Source organism: Coniophora puteana (assembly GCF_000271625.1).
Source record: "Coniophora puteana RWD-64-598 SS2 unplaced genomic scaffold CONPUscaffold_1, whole genome shotgun sequence".
NCBI lineage: Eukaryota > Fungi > Basidiomycota > Agaricomycetes > Boletales > Coniophoraceae > Coniophora > Coniophora puteana.
Genome location: NW_006913053.1, coordinates 1528344 through 1546071, shown reverse-complemented (window position 1 = coordinate 1546071; position 17728 = coordinate 1528344). Strand labels below are relative to the sequence as shown.

The 17728-nt window shown below is 49.8% G+C and overlaps 4 protein-coding genes across 4 annotated transcripts; 3 read left to right on the top strand and 1 right to left on the bottom strand.

Moving 5' to 3' along the window:
* Nucleotides 1–153: 153 nt before the first annotated feature.
* On the top strand, nucleotides 154–10105 carry CONPUDRAFT_86378 (dual-domain HisK Mak2 protein kinase; the record flags this gene model as incomplete). Its single annotated transcript, XM_007765020.1, has 57 exons — nucleotides 154–237; nucleotides 291–427; nucleotides 479–772; nucleotides 968–969; nucleotides 1002–1390; nucleotides 1449–1568; nucleotides 1627–1668; nucleotides 1719–1742; nucleotides 1794–2176; nucleotides 2229–2275; nucleotides 2340–2401; nucleotides 2456–2763; nucleotides 2830–2875; nucleotides 2939–2970; nucleotides 3019–3241; nucleotides 3291–3322; nucleotides 3374–3517; nucleotides 3566–3857; nucleotides 3916–4077; nucleotides 4122–4222; nucleotides 4270–4286; nucleotides 4337–4657; nucleotides 4706–4761; nucleotides 4809–4828; nucleotides 4883–4932; nucleotides 4991–5084; nucleotides 5134–5247; nucleotides 5300–5361; nucleotides 5408–5436; nucleotides 5488–5545; nucleotides 5602–5746; nucleotides 5809–5824; nucleotides 5878–5963; nucleotides 6016–6150; nucleotides 6201–6249; nucleotides 6308–6372; nucleotides 6434–6485; nucleotides 6534–6634; nucleotides 6683–6933; nucleotides 6986–7166; nucleotides 7228–7283; nucleotides 7336–7685; nucleotides 7734–7786; nucleotides 7842–7906; nucleotides 7963–8000; nucleotides 8053–8095; nucleotides 8141–8187; nucleotides 8235–8313; nucleotides 8368–8400; nucleotides 8454–8577; nucleotides 8628–8862; nucleotides 8918–9449; nucleotides 9503–9595; nucleotides 9645–9695; nucleotides 9746–9829; nucleotides 9887–9979; nucleotides 10029–10105. 57 exons carry the CDS (start codon nucleotides 154–156, stop codon nucleotides 10103–10105), a joined length of 6879 nt encoding a protein of 2292 aa, XP_007763210.1.
* Nucleotides 10106–10164: 59 nt separating this feature from the next.
* CONPUDRAFT_133823 (S13-like H2TH domain-containing protein) lies at nucleotides 10165–11852 on the bottom strand. Its single transcript, XM_007765026.1, has 9 exons — nucleotides 11826–11852; nucleotides 11679–11755; nucleotides 11533–11610; nucleotides 11219–11474; nucleotides 10999–11168; nucleotides 10910–10945; nucleotides 10733–10846; nucleotides 10596–10682; nucleotides 10165–10544 (listed from the first exon to the last, which is right to left on the bottom strand). Exons 2-9 carry the CDS (start codon nucleotides 11715–11717, stop codon nucleotides 10443–10445), a joined length of 882 nt encoding a protein of 293 aa, XP_007763216.1. The 5' UTR covers nucleotides 11718–11755; nucleotides 11826–11852; the 3' UTR covers nucleotides 10165–10442.
* Nucleotides 11853–12848: 996 nt separating this feature from the next.
* CONPUDRAFT_94784 (MFS general substrate transporter) lies at nucleotides 12849–15352 on the top strand. The gene is made up of 14 exons (XM_007765024.1): nucleotides 12849–12991; nucleotides 13044–13055; nucleotides 13106–13221; nucleotides 13270–13478; nucleotides 13529–13560; nucleotides 13610–13646; nucleotides 13694–14113; nucleotides 14165–14280; nucleotides 14340–14483; nucleotides 14535–14612; nucleotides 14669–14676; nucleotides 14735–14777; nucleotides 14834–14856; nucleotides 14913–15352. Exons 1-14 carry the CDS (start codon nucleotides 12919–12921, stop codon nucleotides 15117–15119), a joined length of 1518 nt encoding a protein of 505 aa, XP_007763214.1. The 5' UTR covers nucleotides 12849–12918; the 3' UTR covers nucleotides 15120–15352.
* A 344-nt stretch (nucleotides 15353–15696) lies between these two features.
* On the top strand, nucleotides 15697–17501 carry CONPUDRAFT_148473 (uncharacterized protein; the record flags this gene model as incomplete). Its single annotated transcript, XM_007765023.1, has 2 exons — nucleotides 15697–16996; nucleotides 17059–17501. The coding sequence occupies 2 exons, from the start codon at nucleotides 15697–15699 to the stop codon at nucleotides 17499–17501; spliced, it is 1743 nt and encodes a 580-aa protein (XP_007763213.1).
* Between the last annotated feature and the right edge of the window lie 227 nt (nucleotides 17502–17728).

Sequence of the window (17728 nt, the reverse complement as noted above, 5' to 3'; positions counted from 1 at the left end):
TTGGGTGGACAGAGATTGCAATTGGCTGGCAACCCGAACTTGGCAGCGAACCACATCTCCACTACCAATCTCTATCGAGCCTCTGCAAGTGATCGCAGAAAACGGCTACGTTTTCCCAGTCCTTGCCATCTAAGCATTGCCGATCCTGGATTCATGCGCAGGCGGAATAACCACGTAAACTCCAACGTTACCTTCAAGGATGGCTTACTATCCATCCCCGGATACACGTTCCAAAAGGTCCTCTCGTAACCACTCCCTTCTCCGTTCAAGCTCACACTTTCCTCTCATAGGCCTTCCCATGGAACGATACCGGTAGTGGCACGCTTCTCTGCGAAGGTAGTAGTCTGAAAGATGGCTCCTTGATTCTTGCCAAGGTCGCCCCAATACATTCTAATGCGTCAATATGTCTCGAGCGAGAGGCACACATGTATACCTTTTCCGTTCTGGCTTTCTTTGCTGCAACTCACGCAAACATCAGTCTAGGAAAGATGGCTGAATCGGCAGAGGCAGTCAGCGCGACCCTTAGGATGATCGATTTCGTGACAATTCCCCATGCAAACGGTGACTGCGTCGCACTGCTGCTCCAACACCCTGGCCTCAACCTCCTCGGTCGATATTTCCCGCCCTCTAAAGTGAACGATTTCTTGCTATCCGACCCAAACAGACCGAAACCAGATACCACGTTCGATGACACATACATGCTTGAGAGCGATATGGTTAATAGCATTCAGCTGGATTCGTTTGATGTGATCGACTTAGCATCCTTTCTCGAGTGAGTTTGTGTGTTGCCTTAGCAAAATTGTTGGATGTAACCTGGGATTCACAGGTTTGCTATCCAAGCAACACATTGCATTGAACTTGTGCACAGGCATGTGACCCCTTTACTGAGCATTTGCAACCCAATCTCATGGTTTGACATACTTTTAGGTCAGGGTTTATACATCGAGAAAGTAGGTGTTTTACTAAGAGGTTCGCTCTCTCATGCTAAACGGCTTGTGGAGTCCGAGCGAACGCGTTTCATCATAATGCACACACGGGCGTGGTTCGGATAGTTCACTTTGGCAACCGGGCCATTTCACTTGAGGAAGCTGGGGGGGCCTCCGGTCACGTACTCAAATCCATCGATGAGATGGAACGGTATCGCATCAAGGAAGCTCTGTGCTACTTAGCTCCTGAGCAATCGGGAAGTACCGATGTCACTCTCCAGGACCACAGGACCGACCTTTACTCTCTTGGTGTTATGTTGTGGACACTTATTGTTGGCCAGGGCATCCTTCCATTTGAAGGAGAACCTGCGGAGATTCTGCATGCATTGGTGCAGAAAAAGCCTTTGCCCGTTCACGAAGTGCGTGGAGACGTGCCGAGCGTCATAGGGGATATTATCGACAAGGTACGCTCTCCCGTTAAAGTAAGGCACCTTTAGCTTCTCACATTACGTACTTTATCAGCTAATGGATAAAAGCATGGATGCACGATACCAAAGCGCTTTTGGGCTGAAGGCTGATTTGCTAGAGTGTCAGCGACGACTTCTAGCCGTAGTGTCCTCTTCGATAGGTCAGCCAACAGAGGTGTGTCTGAATCCACGCCCAAATAATCGGAATGCGTAGTAAGCCCTGTATGATCCAGCTTATACCGGCATTTGAGATTGCCGCTCAAGATCGATACTCGGTGAGTGTGCTGTTGTTCACGAGATGTGGCCCGACTCACACAGACGCAAGACTTTCTCGATACCTTTGATCCTTGTAAGTTTGGTTTCAAAGACAGTTCAACCTCCAGCACTGATACCGTTTAAGTTTGGAAGAGAAAAGGAACTGGAAATGATACGAAACGTCACACGAAACACGCTGACTAGTTTTTCACGAGATGTTTCTGCTTCGAAAGGCCTCACTATTACTTCATCCACTGGCACTGATAGTCAAGACACGGGGACGGGAACTGGGACAGGGACAGGCGGAGATGGTCACAGTGATTCCGCTTCTTCTCGCAGCGTGTCTTCCGCTGGTATGAGGAGTCATGAGGGCAGCCCCAAAGGCTCATCATCAAGATTGTTGCCGACAGAGATCGCAGGATCACCGACTAATCCCAGCTCTATGAACGAAGGGCTTAGACGCGTCGTACTGAAGCAACGGACCCGTGCCATTCGTTCCCATGTCATCGTCGTATCTGGACCTGCAGGGTAAGTCTGAGTCGGTTTCAGATATGGAGTTTCACAAGATAGCTTCTTCTAGTATTGGCAAGAGCTCTCTGGTATTAGCAAATCAGATAAGATGGCGCTGTAAGTGCATCTTCAGCAGGCCTCATCATGATGGTGGTTTTAATCACTTTCTCTGCCCATTCAGCTCATGGTTTGTGGGGTCAGGCCAAGTTTCAACGCTTGGACAACGCTCCATATGAAGCCTTGGTAAGTGTGAAGGGTGTGGTCGTAAGAATTACATCGTGTTGAAAGCTCAATCAGCTAGGCTGCATCTCGTCCATACTCCGACAGTTGATGGCGAATAAAAACGATCTCCATACGTTTGTTACTTCGCTGCAAGAGCGAATGGGCCAACACCTTCAGAACGTTCCCCTTCTATATCAAGGTATACCTGAAATCAAGGACATCCTCGAATTTTTCAGCATCACCATAGATTCTCCTCAAGATCGACTGGCTACTTCAGAACTCCGAGCCCGGTTCCAGTCCCTTCTGGAAAATATGCTGCTGGCGATCTCAGAGATCAAGACAATTGCCCTCTTTTTTGATGACTTGCATGAAGCAGATGATTCGTTGAGTAACAACTATGGTTTATTCTTGAAACGGGCGCTTACGGTATGATCCACACCACTTGATAGATGTCTAGACATGGTTGAAGCCTTAATTAACGCTCGAATACGTATGGTATATATTCTCCATATGCTAATTTCATCTCATTGTACTGATTCTTAACGACCACTCAACAAGCTCATTTTCATAACAATTCGGGATGACGATGCGTGAGCAGACGAGATGACTGCGAGAGCCTCTATTGATCCCCCTTCTAGCGCCCTGGTCGATAGAGTCAAGTCAATGAGCACGAACAAATCCCGCGTCGCCTGGATGAATCTAGATCCGTTGAGTTATGCCGCCATGTCTTCTTTGGTATCGAAGACACTCCATCGGAACAAGGAAGATTGTACACCACTGAGCCGCCTTGTGTATACGGCATCAGCGGGTAATGCGTTTGTGGCACGCAATATCTTGCACCAATTTCATCGTCTGCACTATGTAAGCTCTGCGTTACCCATTACTTATCATTCATCTTAATTTCATATAGATCACCTTTGACTGGGCACGAAATAGTTGGCAGTATGCTGCAATCTATCGTGACCGTACTACTATGGTTAACTCTACCTGCAGGTTCGACATCAACGCAATAGAAGCCAATCAACATCAGCACATCGCGGTAGATCCCATGGACCCTACATACCTAGTCTCGCACTTCAGAGAACTAGCAGAAGAGTCCAGAAAGTATCTCATTTGGGCATCATTCTTTGGTTCGACGTATGACTTCAGTGGGCGTTCTCAACTAGTATCTCACTTCTCATACAGATTTCAAGTGACTGAGGTAGCTATTCTCATGGAATGGGAAGATACTAGTGGAAGCAGCAGCGAAGAAGACAGCGAAGATCAGTGGGACTTCACAAAAACAGTGTCTATGCTGAAGAACCGGGTACCAGCCGCACGCAGCGCAATGCGCGGGCTACAGGCAGCAGTTTCGGAAGGATGGATTATACAACGAGGGCGGGATTTGTGCAGCTTCGCCCATGACAGGTATAGACATACGGCCCAGCTCGAGGCACAAAGACTTCCAGAGCCAGTTGTCGCGAAGATGTCGTTTAGGGTGAGTGTTCACGTCTAAAACTGGTTCTTCCCGTTTTTGACCTGGTACCAATTATAAGATTGTACTTATGATGCTTCACGACAATGATCTGGATGTTCACCGCATTGCTGAACACGCCAAACGGTGCTTGCCTTTGCTCCTCGAGCATCCCAAGCGAGAAGAACTTCTGGGCCTGACATGTGATGCTGGGGATTCCGCATGGACTCGTGGTGCTCACGAGGTAAGGTAGTTCATCCATCAAAAATGTGTGCTGAAATTTCATAGCGTGCGCTTCATGCTTATACAAGCGCAATCACCCTACTTCGTGCTAACTCGTGGGAAGAGCATCCAAGGCGGTCCTTTCAATTAACGTCAAGATTGGCTGCGTAAGAACTCCATTCATTTGAAGTACCTATCCTTATGCATGGTTTAGTCTTCTCACTTGGAAAGGTAGCTCCTAATTGGTAGGCAAAAAAAACTGATGCTAAATTATGTTTCAGGAGACCTCAGCAGATCTGACGAGCTAATCGAAGAATGCCTTGTTCGAATAAACTCTGCTGAAGAACGCGCACAGGTCCTGCGTCTCAGGTCAAACAACCATTGGTTGCGAAACAACTACACGACTGCGCTGCAGGATACATTACTTGCACTACAGGTTCTTGGCGTGAATGTCACCGCAGACGCGTCAAAGGAGGATGCCGATGCCATGTTTGAAGTTGTCAAGAACGAAATTTTGGCCATAGGTTTTGATGGCATCCTCAGCATACCGAGAGGAGAGGATTCGCGGACTGATCTTGCTATAGCCTTGTTGGGAGATGCCGGTAAGGAAAGAAAAATTGTCGACAAGATATTGTGTTGACGTCCCTTAGGATTCAACGCTTATTGGGGTAGGGGCGAGGGATTCGTAGACGTAACAGGTTTGACGGTATGTTATTTATAGTGTTATGATAGGTTGTTGCTAATTCCCTCTAGACTGTTCGGCTTGCATTGCAGTAAGTGCTTGCCGATTCAAGTTCACTTAAAGCCATCTCCTAACCACACTGCAGTCACGGTATGTCTCCAGGGACAGCGCTGGGGTTTTTATGGGCTCTTGCAGGTAAGAAACACTGGTCACCCTGCTCTACTTGATGACATTTTTTGATCCATTGTAACAGCTGCAGAGCGGCGAGAAATGTTTAGGTTTGCTAGTGAACTTGGTAAGATGGCCCTACATTTAGCAGACCTTCACGGTGGGAGCATGGAGAAATGGTAAGAGGATACCATCTACCATAAATTGATATTAGAATCGCGTCTCTAGTCGAGCGCGTGTATTGTACTGCGCCATGGTGGCACCTTACGACAACGTACATTTGCGGATGAACGTTGGCCGGCTCATTGATGCGCGAAGATACGGCCAAAGCGCTGGTGATCGGTAAGCCTTCCCATTGCTTCTCGGCGCGTAAATAGGCTTACGAGCTTTTCAGCGTGTTTACTGGGTTTGCGAGCCTCCACATGGCAACGGGTCGACTGTGGATCTGCGATCATTGTGAGCACTTTGCATCTTGTCGATGAAGTATACTCAGACATTGTAGTGAGCGAGGTTGTAGCAACTGCCGAAGAAGTAAGATTTTTAGCTTGCAATCATACCGATTACCGCTAAACTTTGGGTCAGTGCGTTAGTGACATCGTCTCCTGGACCCCGGGTGCGGATGCTGTGATACTGGCAAGAGGTTGATGTTTCTGCCCCTGAAGTATTGGTTTTGTATACTTATTGGATATTTGTCAGGCGTGTTGAACTGCGTCCGCGCATTGGGCGGATACACAGATGCCAGCAGTGTCGACACGATCTTCGACACCGAGAATTTCCGTGAAAGCGAGTACTACGAACAAGCAAAATCGACATGCAGCAACTATCTTCTGTCAATTAGCTGGTGCGCGAGAACGCATTCGATGATCTTAATGAGATGTGAACGATACTTTTGATATACCGTAGGTATAATTGTTTCAAGGTCCGTCTATGGTCCCAAATCCACGGCCATGGCACTCAAAGACCTTAAATTAGGTTGCAGGGCTGTTTTGCACTGGTTTCATTGAGGCTGCCGCCGTGCTCGGGTTTTCAACTTACGAATACAGAGATGCCCACCCAAAGTTAGTGCCTGGATTCCAAGATGAACCCCTCTTTACTAACGAGCCCATGTAGTCATCGACATAGCCGTTATGCCGCATTCTTCCACAGCTTATCGTTGATTGAATGCATCAGGAGAGGTCGCCTTTCCGAAACACAGCAGAGCCAATATCTCAAACAAGTCGAACTCAATCAAGCTTTCATTCGCAAGTTAGTCTGCGACATTGTTGCGCCAATGATGTGCTAACTTGGTCACGCAGGTGGCTGCCTGCAAGTCCAGTCAACGTAGGCGCATGGGTTGCACTTGTGGTGAGTTAGAGCAGAAGAAGGGGGTTGTCCTATCTCTGAAGCATTCTAAACCCTTCAGGACGCAGAATGTGCCTCCCTGTTCAATGACATGGATGCATTGAAAAAATATGATATAGCCATTAAGTGAGTAGAGAGTAATGCTGAACTGTGCTTGCTGCAGTGTTTTTGCTAACATGCTTGTCAGGTTGGCTACTATGTATGATTGGCATCTTGAAGCCGGGTTTGGCTTGTACTTGGTCCGTGTCCTTCGTGACGAACGTCGACGATATTGAGTTTTTTTATAGCAAGGTTGCCATCTGGTGCGAAACGGCGTCGACGACTTGGGCGGCGAGCTGCAGAGACGTGGTATTGATAGGCAAGCATCATGGGGAGCCCAGGGCATTGTGTAAGCTCGAGCCATTATCTATACTAAATGCCTCATGAACAAGGGTAGTCAACATCTCAGAGCTATTGTTGGCGCTTCTGAGCCTCCGACCAAACGGTCTATCTTCAAAGTGGATGCTGAAGTGCAGACCGAAAGTGTTCAAACCGGTTTCTTAGGCATACCTTCTCCTTCCGGATACGGGGAACCGTTCAAAGAAAGCTCTGAGGAGGAGACTGAGGTGGCTTCGATGACAGCTTCGGATCTTGCATCTATCCTTAGGTGGAGTAAAGAAATCTCGACTGCTCTCAGCCTGTCGTCAGGTATGGGTCTATTGTATCAGGTTGACGAGGGCTGAACATTGTACTTTCATAGCACTTCAGAGGTTGACCGAAATCGTGACTGGTAAGCTCGCCACATGGCTTCGTATCTTGAGACTGATCCAGTATGAAGAGGTTTCGTCGTCTCGTAGTTCGTGCATTGTCATGACTGGACAATCTGGAGCGTATAATGTCGCCACGCTATACAACCCACCAGAAATGTGTCAAGTGTTTGAGTAGGCCTTCTTTTATTTTGACGATTGTATAGATACATCAATCACCTAACACTCCTGGCAGGAATCCAAGAACCATCAGCTCGTTAGAGGATCCGTTACAAAGAAGTGTTTTGCATTGTAGTAGCTTTCTCTGGCATTGTCAACCTTGCAGCAATTGACGCACCCGTAGTAATCACATCCTCAAAGCAAAGGGTTTACCTTGAAGACGCAGGGTCAGATCACCGCTTTGCGCTTGAAGCCGAGGAATCTCCATGTCGCTCCGTCATATGCCTGCCTATTTCCAACAATCGAGGTCAAGTCTTTGGCGCCGTCTATGTATCTTCTGAATACGCTTTTTCTCGAAATACCCTTTCGCTCCTTTCGATTCTGTGCCAGCAGGCTAGTATCAGCATTGCGAGCGCCCTCTTGTTCCGTTCTGTTCAAGCTGGAACCCGCGAAAATCTGAAGATGATCGCAGCTCAAAGGGAGGCACTCGAAGCAGCACGAAGGAGTCGTGAGGATGCACTGAAAGCAGCGAAGGTAGTATCCACGAACCTTATGGATTTTGACTCGTTTGACCCTGTCTAGATCAAGAGCAACTTTTTAGCAAGTATGAGCCACGAATTGCGAACGCCTTTCAGGCAAGTATACTATTAGCTGGCCTCTGTATCGATGGCTTACGTATTGTTACTGTAGTTCTTTCTACGGCCTTCTCGACCTTCTGAATGGTACAGAGCTCAACCCCGGTCAGAGTGAAATAGGTAGGTCATATTGGGAATAGTGACTTATGGATATCGGCTTGACCCGTCACCTCCAGTCCATGCTGCCAAACAATCGTGCGAGCTTTTGCTCAAGGTCAGTTTTTATACGAGTTGATGGGACTGCAATAATCTGAATATGACTGCAGATCATCGACTCCATCCTCGACTACAGCAAGCTGGAAGCGTCAGGTAAGTACATCGCTTGTTAGAGAACGACTATTCAGCTATTTGTAGCTGTCAAGCTTGAGTACTCTGGATTTCCAGTTGAAGATACAATCGCAGTAAGTAGAAAGTGAAAGAACTGAACATGGGATCTCATATCTGGCAGGACTGTATGGAGCTTCTACTTCCAATGGCGGTAAAAAAGCTGGATCTGTCATTCAATATCGATAGGGATGTCCCGAGCTGTATGCGTTTGCACATTCTACTTCGATTCTGTGAGGTGTTGACGTCTTATAAAGGGGTCGTCTCTGACTACGCTCGTATACGTCAAGGTTTGTGTCCACAATGCTGGCCTTCTGATCATGCTCAGATCTGACTTTGACAGTCCTCATGAACCTGATCGGTAATGCCGTCAAATTCACCCCATCAGGATCTGTGATCGTGCAATGCGGCATTGATAACTCCGCTGAAAGTGAACCGGGGGCGGTACAGCTAAAATTTACCATCCAGTCCGTAGAGTCTTGTTCGTCGCAGGACCATTCTGCTCACTGTACTTCAGGGATACGGGCATCGGATTGTCCTCGAACGCCATGGATATGCTCTTTGTGCCGTTCCAACAGGCTGACAATTCGTCTACACGCCGTTTCGGTGGTACAGGCTTGGGCTTATCCATATCTCGTCAGCTGGTTCAACTGATGGGGGGCGTCATCGGTGTCTCATCCGAACTGGATGTTGGTTCGGTATTCTGGTTTAAGATACCGGCCAAGATATATGACGGAGAAGAAGTCACTAAAGTGTGTTCAAGCTATCTTTGCGAATGCCGGTAGCTAATGCGCAGTCATTTTACAGGCAGATGCTGAACTTTCAAGGCTTCGAGGATCGCTCATGACACCTCGGCCATTGCGAGTACTTGTTTGCTCTTCCTCTAATTCCACGTTGACGCTTCTCAATACGATGCTCGCTGGTTTTGATGTGGCATCTGTCGATTGTTTCGAAGAAATCAAGTTCCACCTTAATCAACGGCAGTCAGGACAAGCGTTGGATTACATTATCCTCGACGATCAGTCCGATCACAATTGCGCCGAGGTATCACAACGTATTGGACCTGGAAAGGGCGTTGCTCTGGAAGAAACTAGAGTCATACAACTTTACACGCCAACGGTAGACCATCTGGGGGGTCCTGCAACTTTCCACAGCGCGACACCGGGTGTCGTGAAGATGACAAAACCACCCCGGAGACTTCGACTTCTTCATCTTCTAGCCAGTCTGAAAAACAATGATGAATCGCTTGTTTCGACACCATCAACCGACGTGTCCAAGGCAATGGATGCTATTAGTACTGCTCGTCGCACTCTTTTTGGCAACGTACTCATCGCAGAAGGTTCGGAGTTTCAGATAATCAGTCCTTCCCAAAGTTCTTACCGGCACGCAAAGATAACCCAGTTGCCCGAAACCTACTCATTAAACAGCTAGAGCGGCATAATCTCAATGTGACGGCGACTACGAATGGGCACGAGGCGATTGAAGGTTGGTTTTCCACTGTTGCAAATCTAGTACTTGACTTTATCATTTATAGCGTGGGAGTCCCATGAGCCAGGCTTCTTTGCTGTAGCCCTTTTTGATCATCGTAAGTTTGAAATGCTGGCATGAGTTCAGCATATGAAGTCACGTTCGTAGACATGCCCGTTTGTGACGGTGTCGAGGCTGCAAAGCGTATACGATTTTTGGAAAACAGCAAACAGATTCCTATTACATTGCCAGGTGAGATTGCATATGTTCAAGGCGTACATACTCTCTGACGCCAATTGTTTATGCTAGTTATTGCGCTCAGCGCCGACTGCCAAGAGTCCACCAAGCAACTTTGCATGAGCGCAGGGATGAATGCGTTCTTTAGTAAACCCCTCCGGAAGGGTAGGTTGTACGACATCATCGATGGTGTCTGTCTGACTGCTTTCTATAGGCGATCTTGTTACGCTGCTATCTTCGTTCACTCCATCTACGGCGCAATCTATTGCATTCCAGGATACCCTTCAATAACTCGAACATTGTGATATTTATCCAGATATTATGCATTTGAGTTCGGTGATTTAATTGTCATATAAAGTATGGTTTGTATAAATGGCTTGGTTACAATATGTATCAGTAGACGTCAATGCCAGGCAAAAAATAAGAAAATATTGGTCTGAGAAACAGCTTTATGCGTTTATTTCGTTCGTGATGGGGATGTACCTAGGCCGCTCTAAGTCTTGGCTTAGTGTGTGTGAAGCTTAAGAAGGATGTCTACGTCGATCACTCAGGGTCCATGAGAGGCATGAGGGCGAGCCTCTCAAGTGGAATGGCTCGGCCGTACACCATCTAACCCTTGGCTGTAGTATCAACGGCGTCGATTTCTTTTTGATGGCGAAGGTTTCACATCTTCATGGTTTTCTAACTTGGTAGTTGTTCTGATTCTTACCGGCGATTGAGTGTCCAGGGGCTGGGAAATAGTCAGCGCTTTGTATGAGAACAACATCGATGATATCTGAACCTTGCGTTTCCTTGTTATTCCTTTGGAAAGCTCCTCATCCGACGAAAGTGGTGTTAATTCACTTTCATTGCCGTCGGGATGGCCCTGCTGTATCCGCGCGGTTAATCGTATACTCGCTGTAGCACATGTGGTCTGACCTGAGAATCGCTGCGCAGATCCTTGCTGTGGGACAAGATCTGGAGCTCGGCGACGTAGGCCGAAGTGCGTCCGCCAACGGTGATCCATTTGATAGTCGCAGGCTCCCCAGAGGGCTTTTCCACCAGCACTTATTTTCAGCATGGTTTACTGGCAGGGTAATAGAGTTGATGACTGACAAGCTTCATCGTATGATTTGCCTTCTTCCCTTTGCCCTGGGTCATTTCTGTGATCAGACCAGACAGAGATTTTCAGCGGGCACCCTTACCCAGCGGTGATGAAATAGCCAGTTGCCCGGATATTTACTATCGTCGGCATTGACTTCGACTGCGATCTTACAGACCTCTGATATCTGTAAATGTAGTGAAGCCAGCTGAGCTATACTTAGTTGGTTGATTCGTTGCTCTGGGTGAATTCTTGCGTGATACAATATCTCATCTGTTTGCTGAGTCTGCACAAGTTCGTCATGTCAAGCTGTGCACCGTTACCTGCTAAGTAATTGCCGACGCCGGCGCTGAATGATTGATCCAATAAAAGGGCCTTCACGGGGCATGACCGTCGGGTAACGGAGGCCGCGAACTTCTCAAGAGCAGGCATGGAGAGAATTGGGTCGAAACCTAGTTCCGAAATAGGGGCTTCCTTCAGAGGCGACGCAGCAAGGCGTATGCGGCCCAGTCGGCGGGCATCGCAGAAAGCCACAACAGCCTCGCTGCGGTCTTCTGTGTCGACAAGGTGGATAGCAAACTGCGCACGACCTTAGCTGCGGGAAATGTCATCGGCTCTGGGTATATGGGGTTTTTACCTTCATGAAACGAGGTGGCCACTCTTCAGTGTGCTTATGCTTGGAAGCTTTGTACTGAAGTGTTGGCTGTCCACGGATCTGAATGTGGGTCACGTTGCAGCACTATTGGTGGATGGTCCGAGGAAAAGAGAAGCCACAAAGAGTACCTGAAGCATGCCGGTCATGCCAAAATGAAGAACGGGCATTCGTCCTTGGCCATCCAGTTCGATGAAGAAGTATTTCCCTGGAAGAAAGGATTTGCAGAGGTAACCTTGTCAAGGGGTGCTCGGGGAGAGCATATGTACTGAACTTGCCGTATCTGGCAGCACGGATGACTTTACGGCCTGTTAGTTCCCTCGCCTGTGCACGTTGACATCGTGAGGGGCGAAATCGATGTTGAGCAAGATCCAAATGTAACGTGAGCAAGGGTGTGGGACGTACAAAGTCAGTGTGGGATACGCCTTGGTACACGATGGTGTCTTCCGTCGCGTCCACATGCTGAATTGTTTGTTTGCCCTGAGTGGCCAGGGCTGTGATGAGCCCCGCAGCTCTTTCGACTTCTTCGAGATGGAGCTGTCAACACAGAACAGAAAGAGGAGATGTTTAGATCTAACCAGGAAGTTCGGGCATTGCGGAGAAGGTAGGAAAGGTGGAAAGCGTAATTCTGGGCTAGATTTAGATTGGAGTGTCAAGTAAGTTCAGGCACTGCTGTTTTGCGGAGGATTCTTCTTTTTAGAACTTGGATGTAATTAGCCACTCCAAGCGGGGAGAAGTAGACTCGACTCGGAGTTTCGGACCAGACGTGCTAAACATGTGCACGGGGAAACAGGGAGTGGTGCCTACTTGCCCTATACAGTAAGAGTTCGATCATTTGCGCGCTCGGAATAAGCTTCCGTCTGTCTCGCCTTCCGTTTCAAGTGATTGACAGGAGTTGACAGGCAAGACGCAAATCCGCCCGTACGTACGGTACTGTACTCGGACAAAGGCTGTAGCTTGGTATTGACTCGCTTAGGTGTGAGTTTTAGTGAATTAATGCTGTTCAGAGTTGCATGCGCAAGAAAGGATTAGCTTGTGAGTACATACATCAGCCTGCGCGCGAAGATGGTCACCAGGCGTTGATCACAGCCAATTGCGACGACTGCGCGAGTACCGTACGGGACTGGAGAAGACGACGACAACGTGTCTATGACCCACGCGTGCGACATCCCGGTGCGACTCGTTGCGTCGCATAAATAGCCCCGCTTGTCTAATTATATACTATTATATGGTCGCATACCAAGATTTAAGGATTATTTAACCGACCGAATCGAATCATCCGAAGAACATGTAAAAGGAGTCCGCCCCCTTTCCCGAACTCACTCCTCGCCCTCTCCAGACGCCCATCAGACTCCTTGCACCTTGTTGGCCATGTTCCCGCCCAAGCAGCCTACTAGGCCTTGGGGTCTCAAATGGCGTTCATCCGTCTGGTTTGTCACGATAGGTAAGCACCTTCTCTCGTTCGGTTCAACTCTTTCGACTTACAGTCCTCCCAGCGGTTGGTTTTGGTTGGTACATTGCACAAGCTCCTATGAAGTCACCTAATATACTGTCTCAGGGATAACGACCGACCTTCTTGTCTACTCGATCATCATTCCTGTCATGCCTTTCCAGCTTGAACATCTTGGCTACCACGGAGTCTCTGCTCTCACAGGTTGGCTCTTATGTGCATACGTACGTCCTGCCTCGCTCCTGTTGGGGCTTTGCTTACCCCTATGATAGTCTGCAGGGCTTGTTGTATCGACTATACCCATTGCTATTTTCTCGGAGCGCTATATGGCTCGAAAGTATCCTCTCATTATTGGCCTGTTCGCACTTCTCGGTTCTCAGGTGCTGCTCATGGAAGCCCCAAGCTACGCTGTTATGGCTGTTGCACGTGTTCTTCAAGGCATAAGCTCGTCCATGGTCTGGATTGTGGGGTTGGCATTACTGTGCGGTCCTTTACTACTGCGCGTACAGGGGCTTGTTGACATTCCTGCAGCTGTGATACCACCCCCGAGAGTCAGGTTGGCAGTGCGTGGTCTAGTTCTTCACCAGATACACTTATTCAGATCATGCTCAGGGCAGATTGGATTCGCCATCACTGGACTTTCTGTGGGGTATGTTCTCTCGCACGTTCATCGAGATTACTTCTCACGTATAGCAGCCTCCTTGTTGGCTCTCCAGCAGGGGGTGAACTCTATAAGCACTATGGGTTCCATGGTCCATTCATTTTCGGCGAGATATGCACCGTCGTTGATCTCATCTTCCGCTTGCTCATCATTGAGCGGAAAGACGCATTACGCTGGGGATATGATCCTGCTGCTGCCATGGTGCCCCGAGGAGATGCAGAGGGCCATAGCTCACCGCTTCAATTAGATGGTGTGACACCTCAGACATCTAGTGCTCTCGATGGTGGTCAGATTGCGGATTCTCCTGAATTATTAAGGGATGCCGAAGTACCGGCAGTCCCTCAGAACAAGCTTGCCCAGGAGATCGACAAGCCCCTCCCTCTCCTTCAAGTCATTGCTAAAATGGCACAATCCTCTCGGGCAATGGCTGCATTAGGTATGGCGCTTGTGTACGGGTAAGGATCTCGCGCAACCTCCTTCTGTATGATGCCTGAAATGTGCGTCAGTATTGTGAACAGCATGCAGGAACCTTCGCTTCCATTGCATTTACAAGACAAGTACCATTTCGGTTCGGACAAAGTGGGATTGGTCTATCTGGCAGCGGTTGTCCCAGCTTTGATATGTGAGCCCATCTATTTCCTAGGGGTCCATTGCTCGTGGACTGAGAAACTTCATTCTAAGCGTCACCATTGGCCGGAGTTATCAATGATCGTCGCGGCGCTGAATGGCTCACTACTGGTTGCTTGCTCTTTTGTTTACCCTGGTGGATCCTTCTTACACTGAACCGAGGTCTCCCTCTCTTCGTGGTGGCACTCGCCCTCCAATGTCAGTTTTAGTTGAGCCAGTTTCGCTTTGCACCTGCTGACCCACTTTCAGGTTTCTTTGTATCTGGCGTAGTTCCGCCAGTTACCGCCGAGCTTGCGGCAGTTTCCCGAAAGATCAAGGGGATGGGCTGTAAGTGTTTAGATTGCAGTGATTTCGAGTGTTCTAAACTCACTTCCGTTTGCCAGTTGCTCACGTGAGTGACATGTTAGATCATGAACAAGACAGTTCCTTAATATGAGCTTGGGTTACAGGTTTATGGCGCCTTCAATCTAGCCTTTGGCTTCGGAACAGCAGGTAAGAAAGACTGCTCTGACTAGCATTGCATTGCTGTATTAACGCCCACCCGACAGTGGGACCTGTTATGGGTGGTCAGGTGCGACCAAACGTGCCTTGCCATCAATGTTTTTAGACTAATGTCATTCACCGCAGATTTACGATCGAGCAAGATATGGGTGGACAGCCGTCTGTTCCATCACCGCCGCTCTGATCATTATTTGTATCTTGCTGGCGTTTGCCTTCACTGGCGCCGACCCATTGCTCGCCAAATTCCTTCGGGAGGTCCAACATGCCTACCAGGATCCACGACCCGCTAAGCAGGTGGTGGAAGCCCGGGAGAGCACGGATGCTGTGCCATGATAGGATTTCAGGTTATAATCTAGACGCCGCCATATTTTCGTATCTTACATTCTCAGCTAGTCAACAGTGGTGTGGTGCACGCACTGCTCATTTGTACTATACGCATCTGGAACTCATCTTAGGAGGACTTCATTCATTCACATCTACAATTTACATTCAGGCTAGTTCAACTATTGCAAGGCGGACTATATGTAGATACTTACAATTCATTGTGGGCATGCTAGGAACGTGGCTGCTTGAGTGCCTGAGGACAACACAAATGTATACATTGACTCGGGCATTTTACCTACACCGTTCTCTTTCAGACTGTTACTTATCATTCATAAGAAAGTAAGCGGTGGGTGTGGGGACTACCCTGAGCGCCATTCTAGATTTCGGTAAGCTTTTTGTTAGCCCACACAATTACGACTCGGACCGGAATTGGTCCATTTTGAATGCGCAATGGACCAGCGACGCATGACCTCAGCAGCCTTGTCCCCAACTACCACAGCGACGTTTACGCCGTGCTTGGTATGTTTGACCTTTCCATACTTGACATGTGGCTATAACCAGCTACAGATCTGAGAGAGGCGAGCGAATGAATCCACAAGACCAGCACGCGGTACGAGCCACCCGCCCGCGTTTATCTAACTCTCAAGCACACGACTTTCAGGCTACCATCGACGCGCTCGAGGCAGCCTACCTTCGCATACGACAAATACGGGACAGCATAGAGCACCTGCGTCGTACCATGCCCACCCCTCCGAGTGGCACGCCTCCCGATGACTTTCAATGGGAAATTGAACCGGACGGGAACGCGAGGAGCGCACCGGAAAATGCGACCTCGGCGAGCATCGGAAGGGCGCGCATAGGAGCAGGGAACTCGGAAGCTGCGGGAGGGATGGGTCCGTCGCATGCTGGCATTGTGCTCGCGGGTGCCGAGGACGCAGAGATCGAGAGAAGGATACAGCGGCTTCGCTCGATCATCTCGCCGTCTGCGCGGCAACGCCTCGAGGATTTCGAGACGCACACGCAGCGCCGGCGAGGTAGCGTTCGGGAAAGCGACGCCCCTCGCGGTATAGAGCCAGGTGCAGGCTCGACGTCGACTGCGCCGCTGTCGGTCGCAAGGGTCCCGCCGGCCGCGGCGACTAGAGGGCGTCCACGTTCGCCACCGTTGCCCGATCTTCTCTTGCCACCCAGGCCTGCGCCCGCAAACCCACCGGCTAGGTCCGCTATCGCGCGGTTCAGGCTTCGGCACATAGGTGCCGCTACGTCAAGCGACGACCCGAACACGACTCTGGGGGCCGTAGTTGAATCGCGATCGCGGGCAGGTACGGGGCGGACGAACGCACGCCAGGGCACCGAAGAAGGCGTCTTCCACTATTCACCTCCGCTGCCTAGCGACCCGGCCGCCAACCCGGTGCTGCAGGTGGAGGTGATGAGGACCACACGGACGCGAGTTGAGAGCGAGCCCTCGGCAGGGGAAGATCCTCTGTCGGCGTTGGCGCGTATTCGAGCTCGCAGAAGCATGCGCGAAGAATTCGAAAGCCTACGTCCGTCTAGCAGCAGGGTAGATACTGAGATCAGCTACACGAGCACGTCTCTTCCGCCGCCCCACGAGCTCTTGATGTCTGACCCAGCAGGGGAGCCTGTGGTTCGCCCTCCATTTGCGCTTACTCAAGATATCGCTGCGCACCCGAGTCGACGGCTCATCCTCCTTCGTGGAAACGACGGTGATCGTCAGAGTCTTACACAACATGCTTCTAACGAGACTACGGAACGGCTTCCTCGCCGCCGGTTCGCGACTTTCACCCAGGACGAGCAGAACAGGATATCGAGAATGCGCCAGGCCATTCATTCAGCGGGACGGTCACGACCTCGGAACAGGAACATCTGGCGTGCGTGCACCACCTTGTCGCTTCTCTTCTAACGCTGACAGCCCATTCGTGGACCTATCTAGCACGGCTGAACGCTGACGGGGACGAAGTACCCTGGGATGACCCCAGCGGCATCCTCGGCACACTGCCGTTGCAAGGCTACTCGCACTACACGCCGGACGAGTCTAGCCAGCCGGAGCCCGGGCACCTGCAGTACTACTCGCCCCTCGAATACGGCCGGATAGAGGAGACGCGGCAGAGTGTCGCGCTGCAAGAGCTGTTTGCGAACATCGGCCGGCCGGCACCGAGGAGGCCGCAGCGCGACGGCTCGGGCGACACGCGGGATCCTCCTGCCGCAAACTCGGTGCCGCTGATGCATGTTCCACTGCCCCCGCCGTCTGGACCCTTCGTGCCCTCGGTTCTGCCTGCTCTTCCCTCGGACATGGTCAAGAAGGTGGCTCCGCTGGGGGCCAAACATGCACGTTCTATTCGCGTCTCGAGTTATGCTAGCTTTGCTGGGCGGTAATTGTCGACACATCTTTTCAGTGTGTTTTTTCTTCGCATTCCTCGCATCTCTTCAATGCTCGCCTCGGTACATACATGGATATATTATTCTTATAAAGCAGCACGCGGACACTGTCGGAATCGGATTGCAAGCCTCAGTATATCATCGGAGCTTTGAATGGATGAGTTTCGTGGATTAATTAAATGCAAGCATTTGTATTCTCCTGCAAGGAATGTACGGAAGCGACA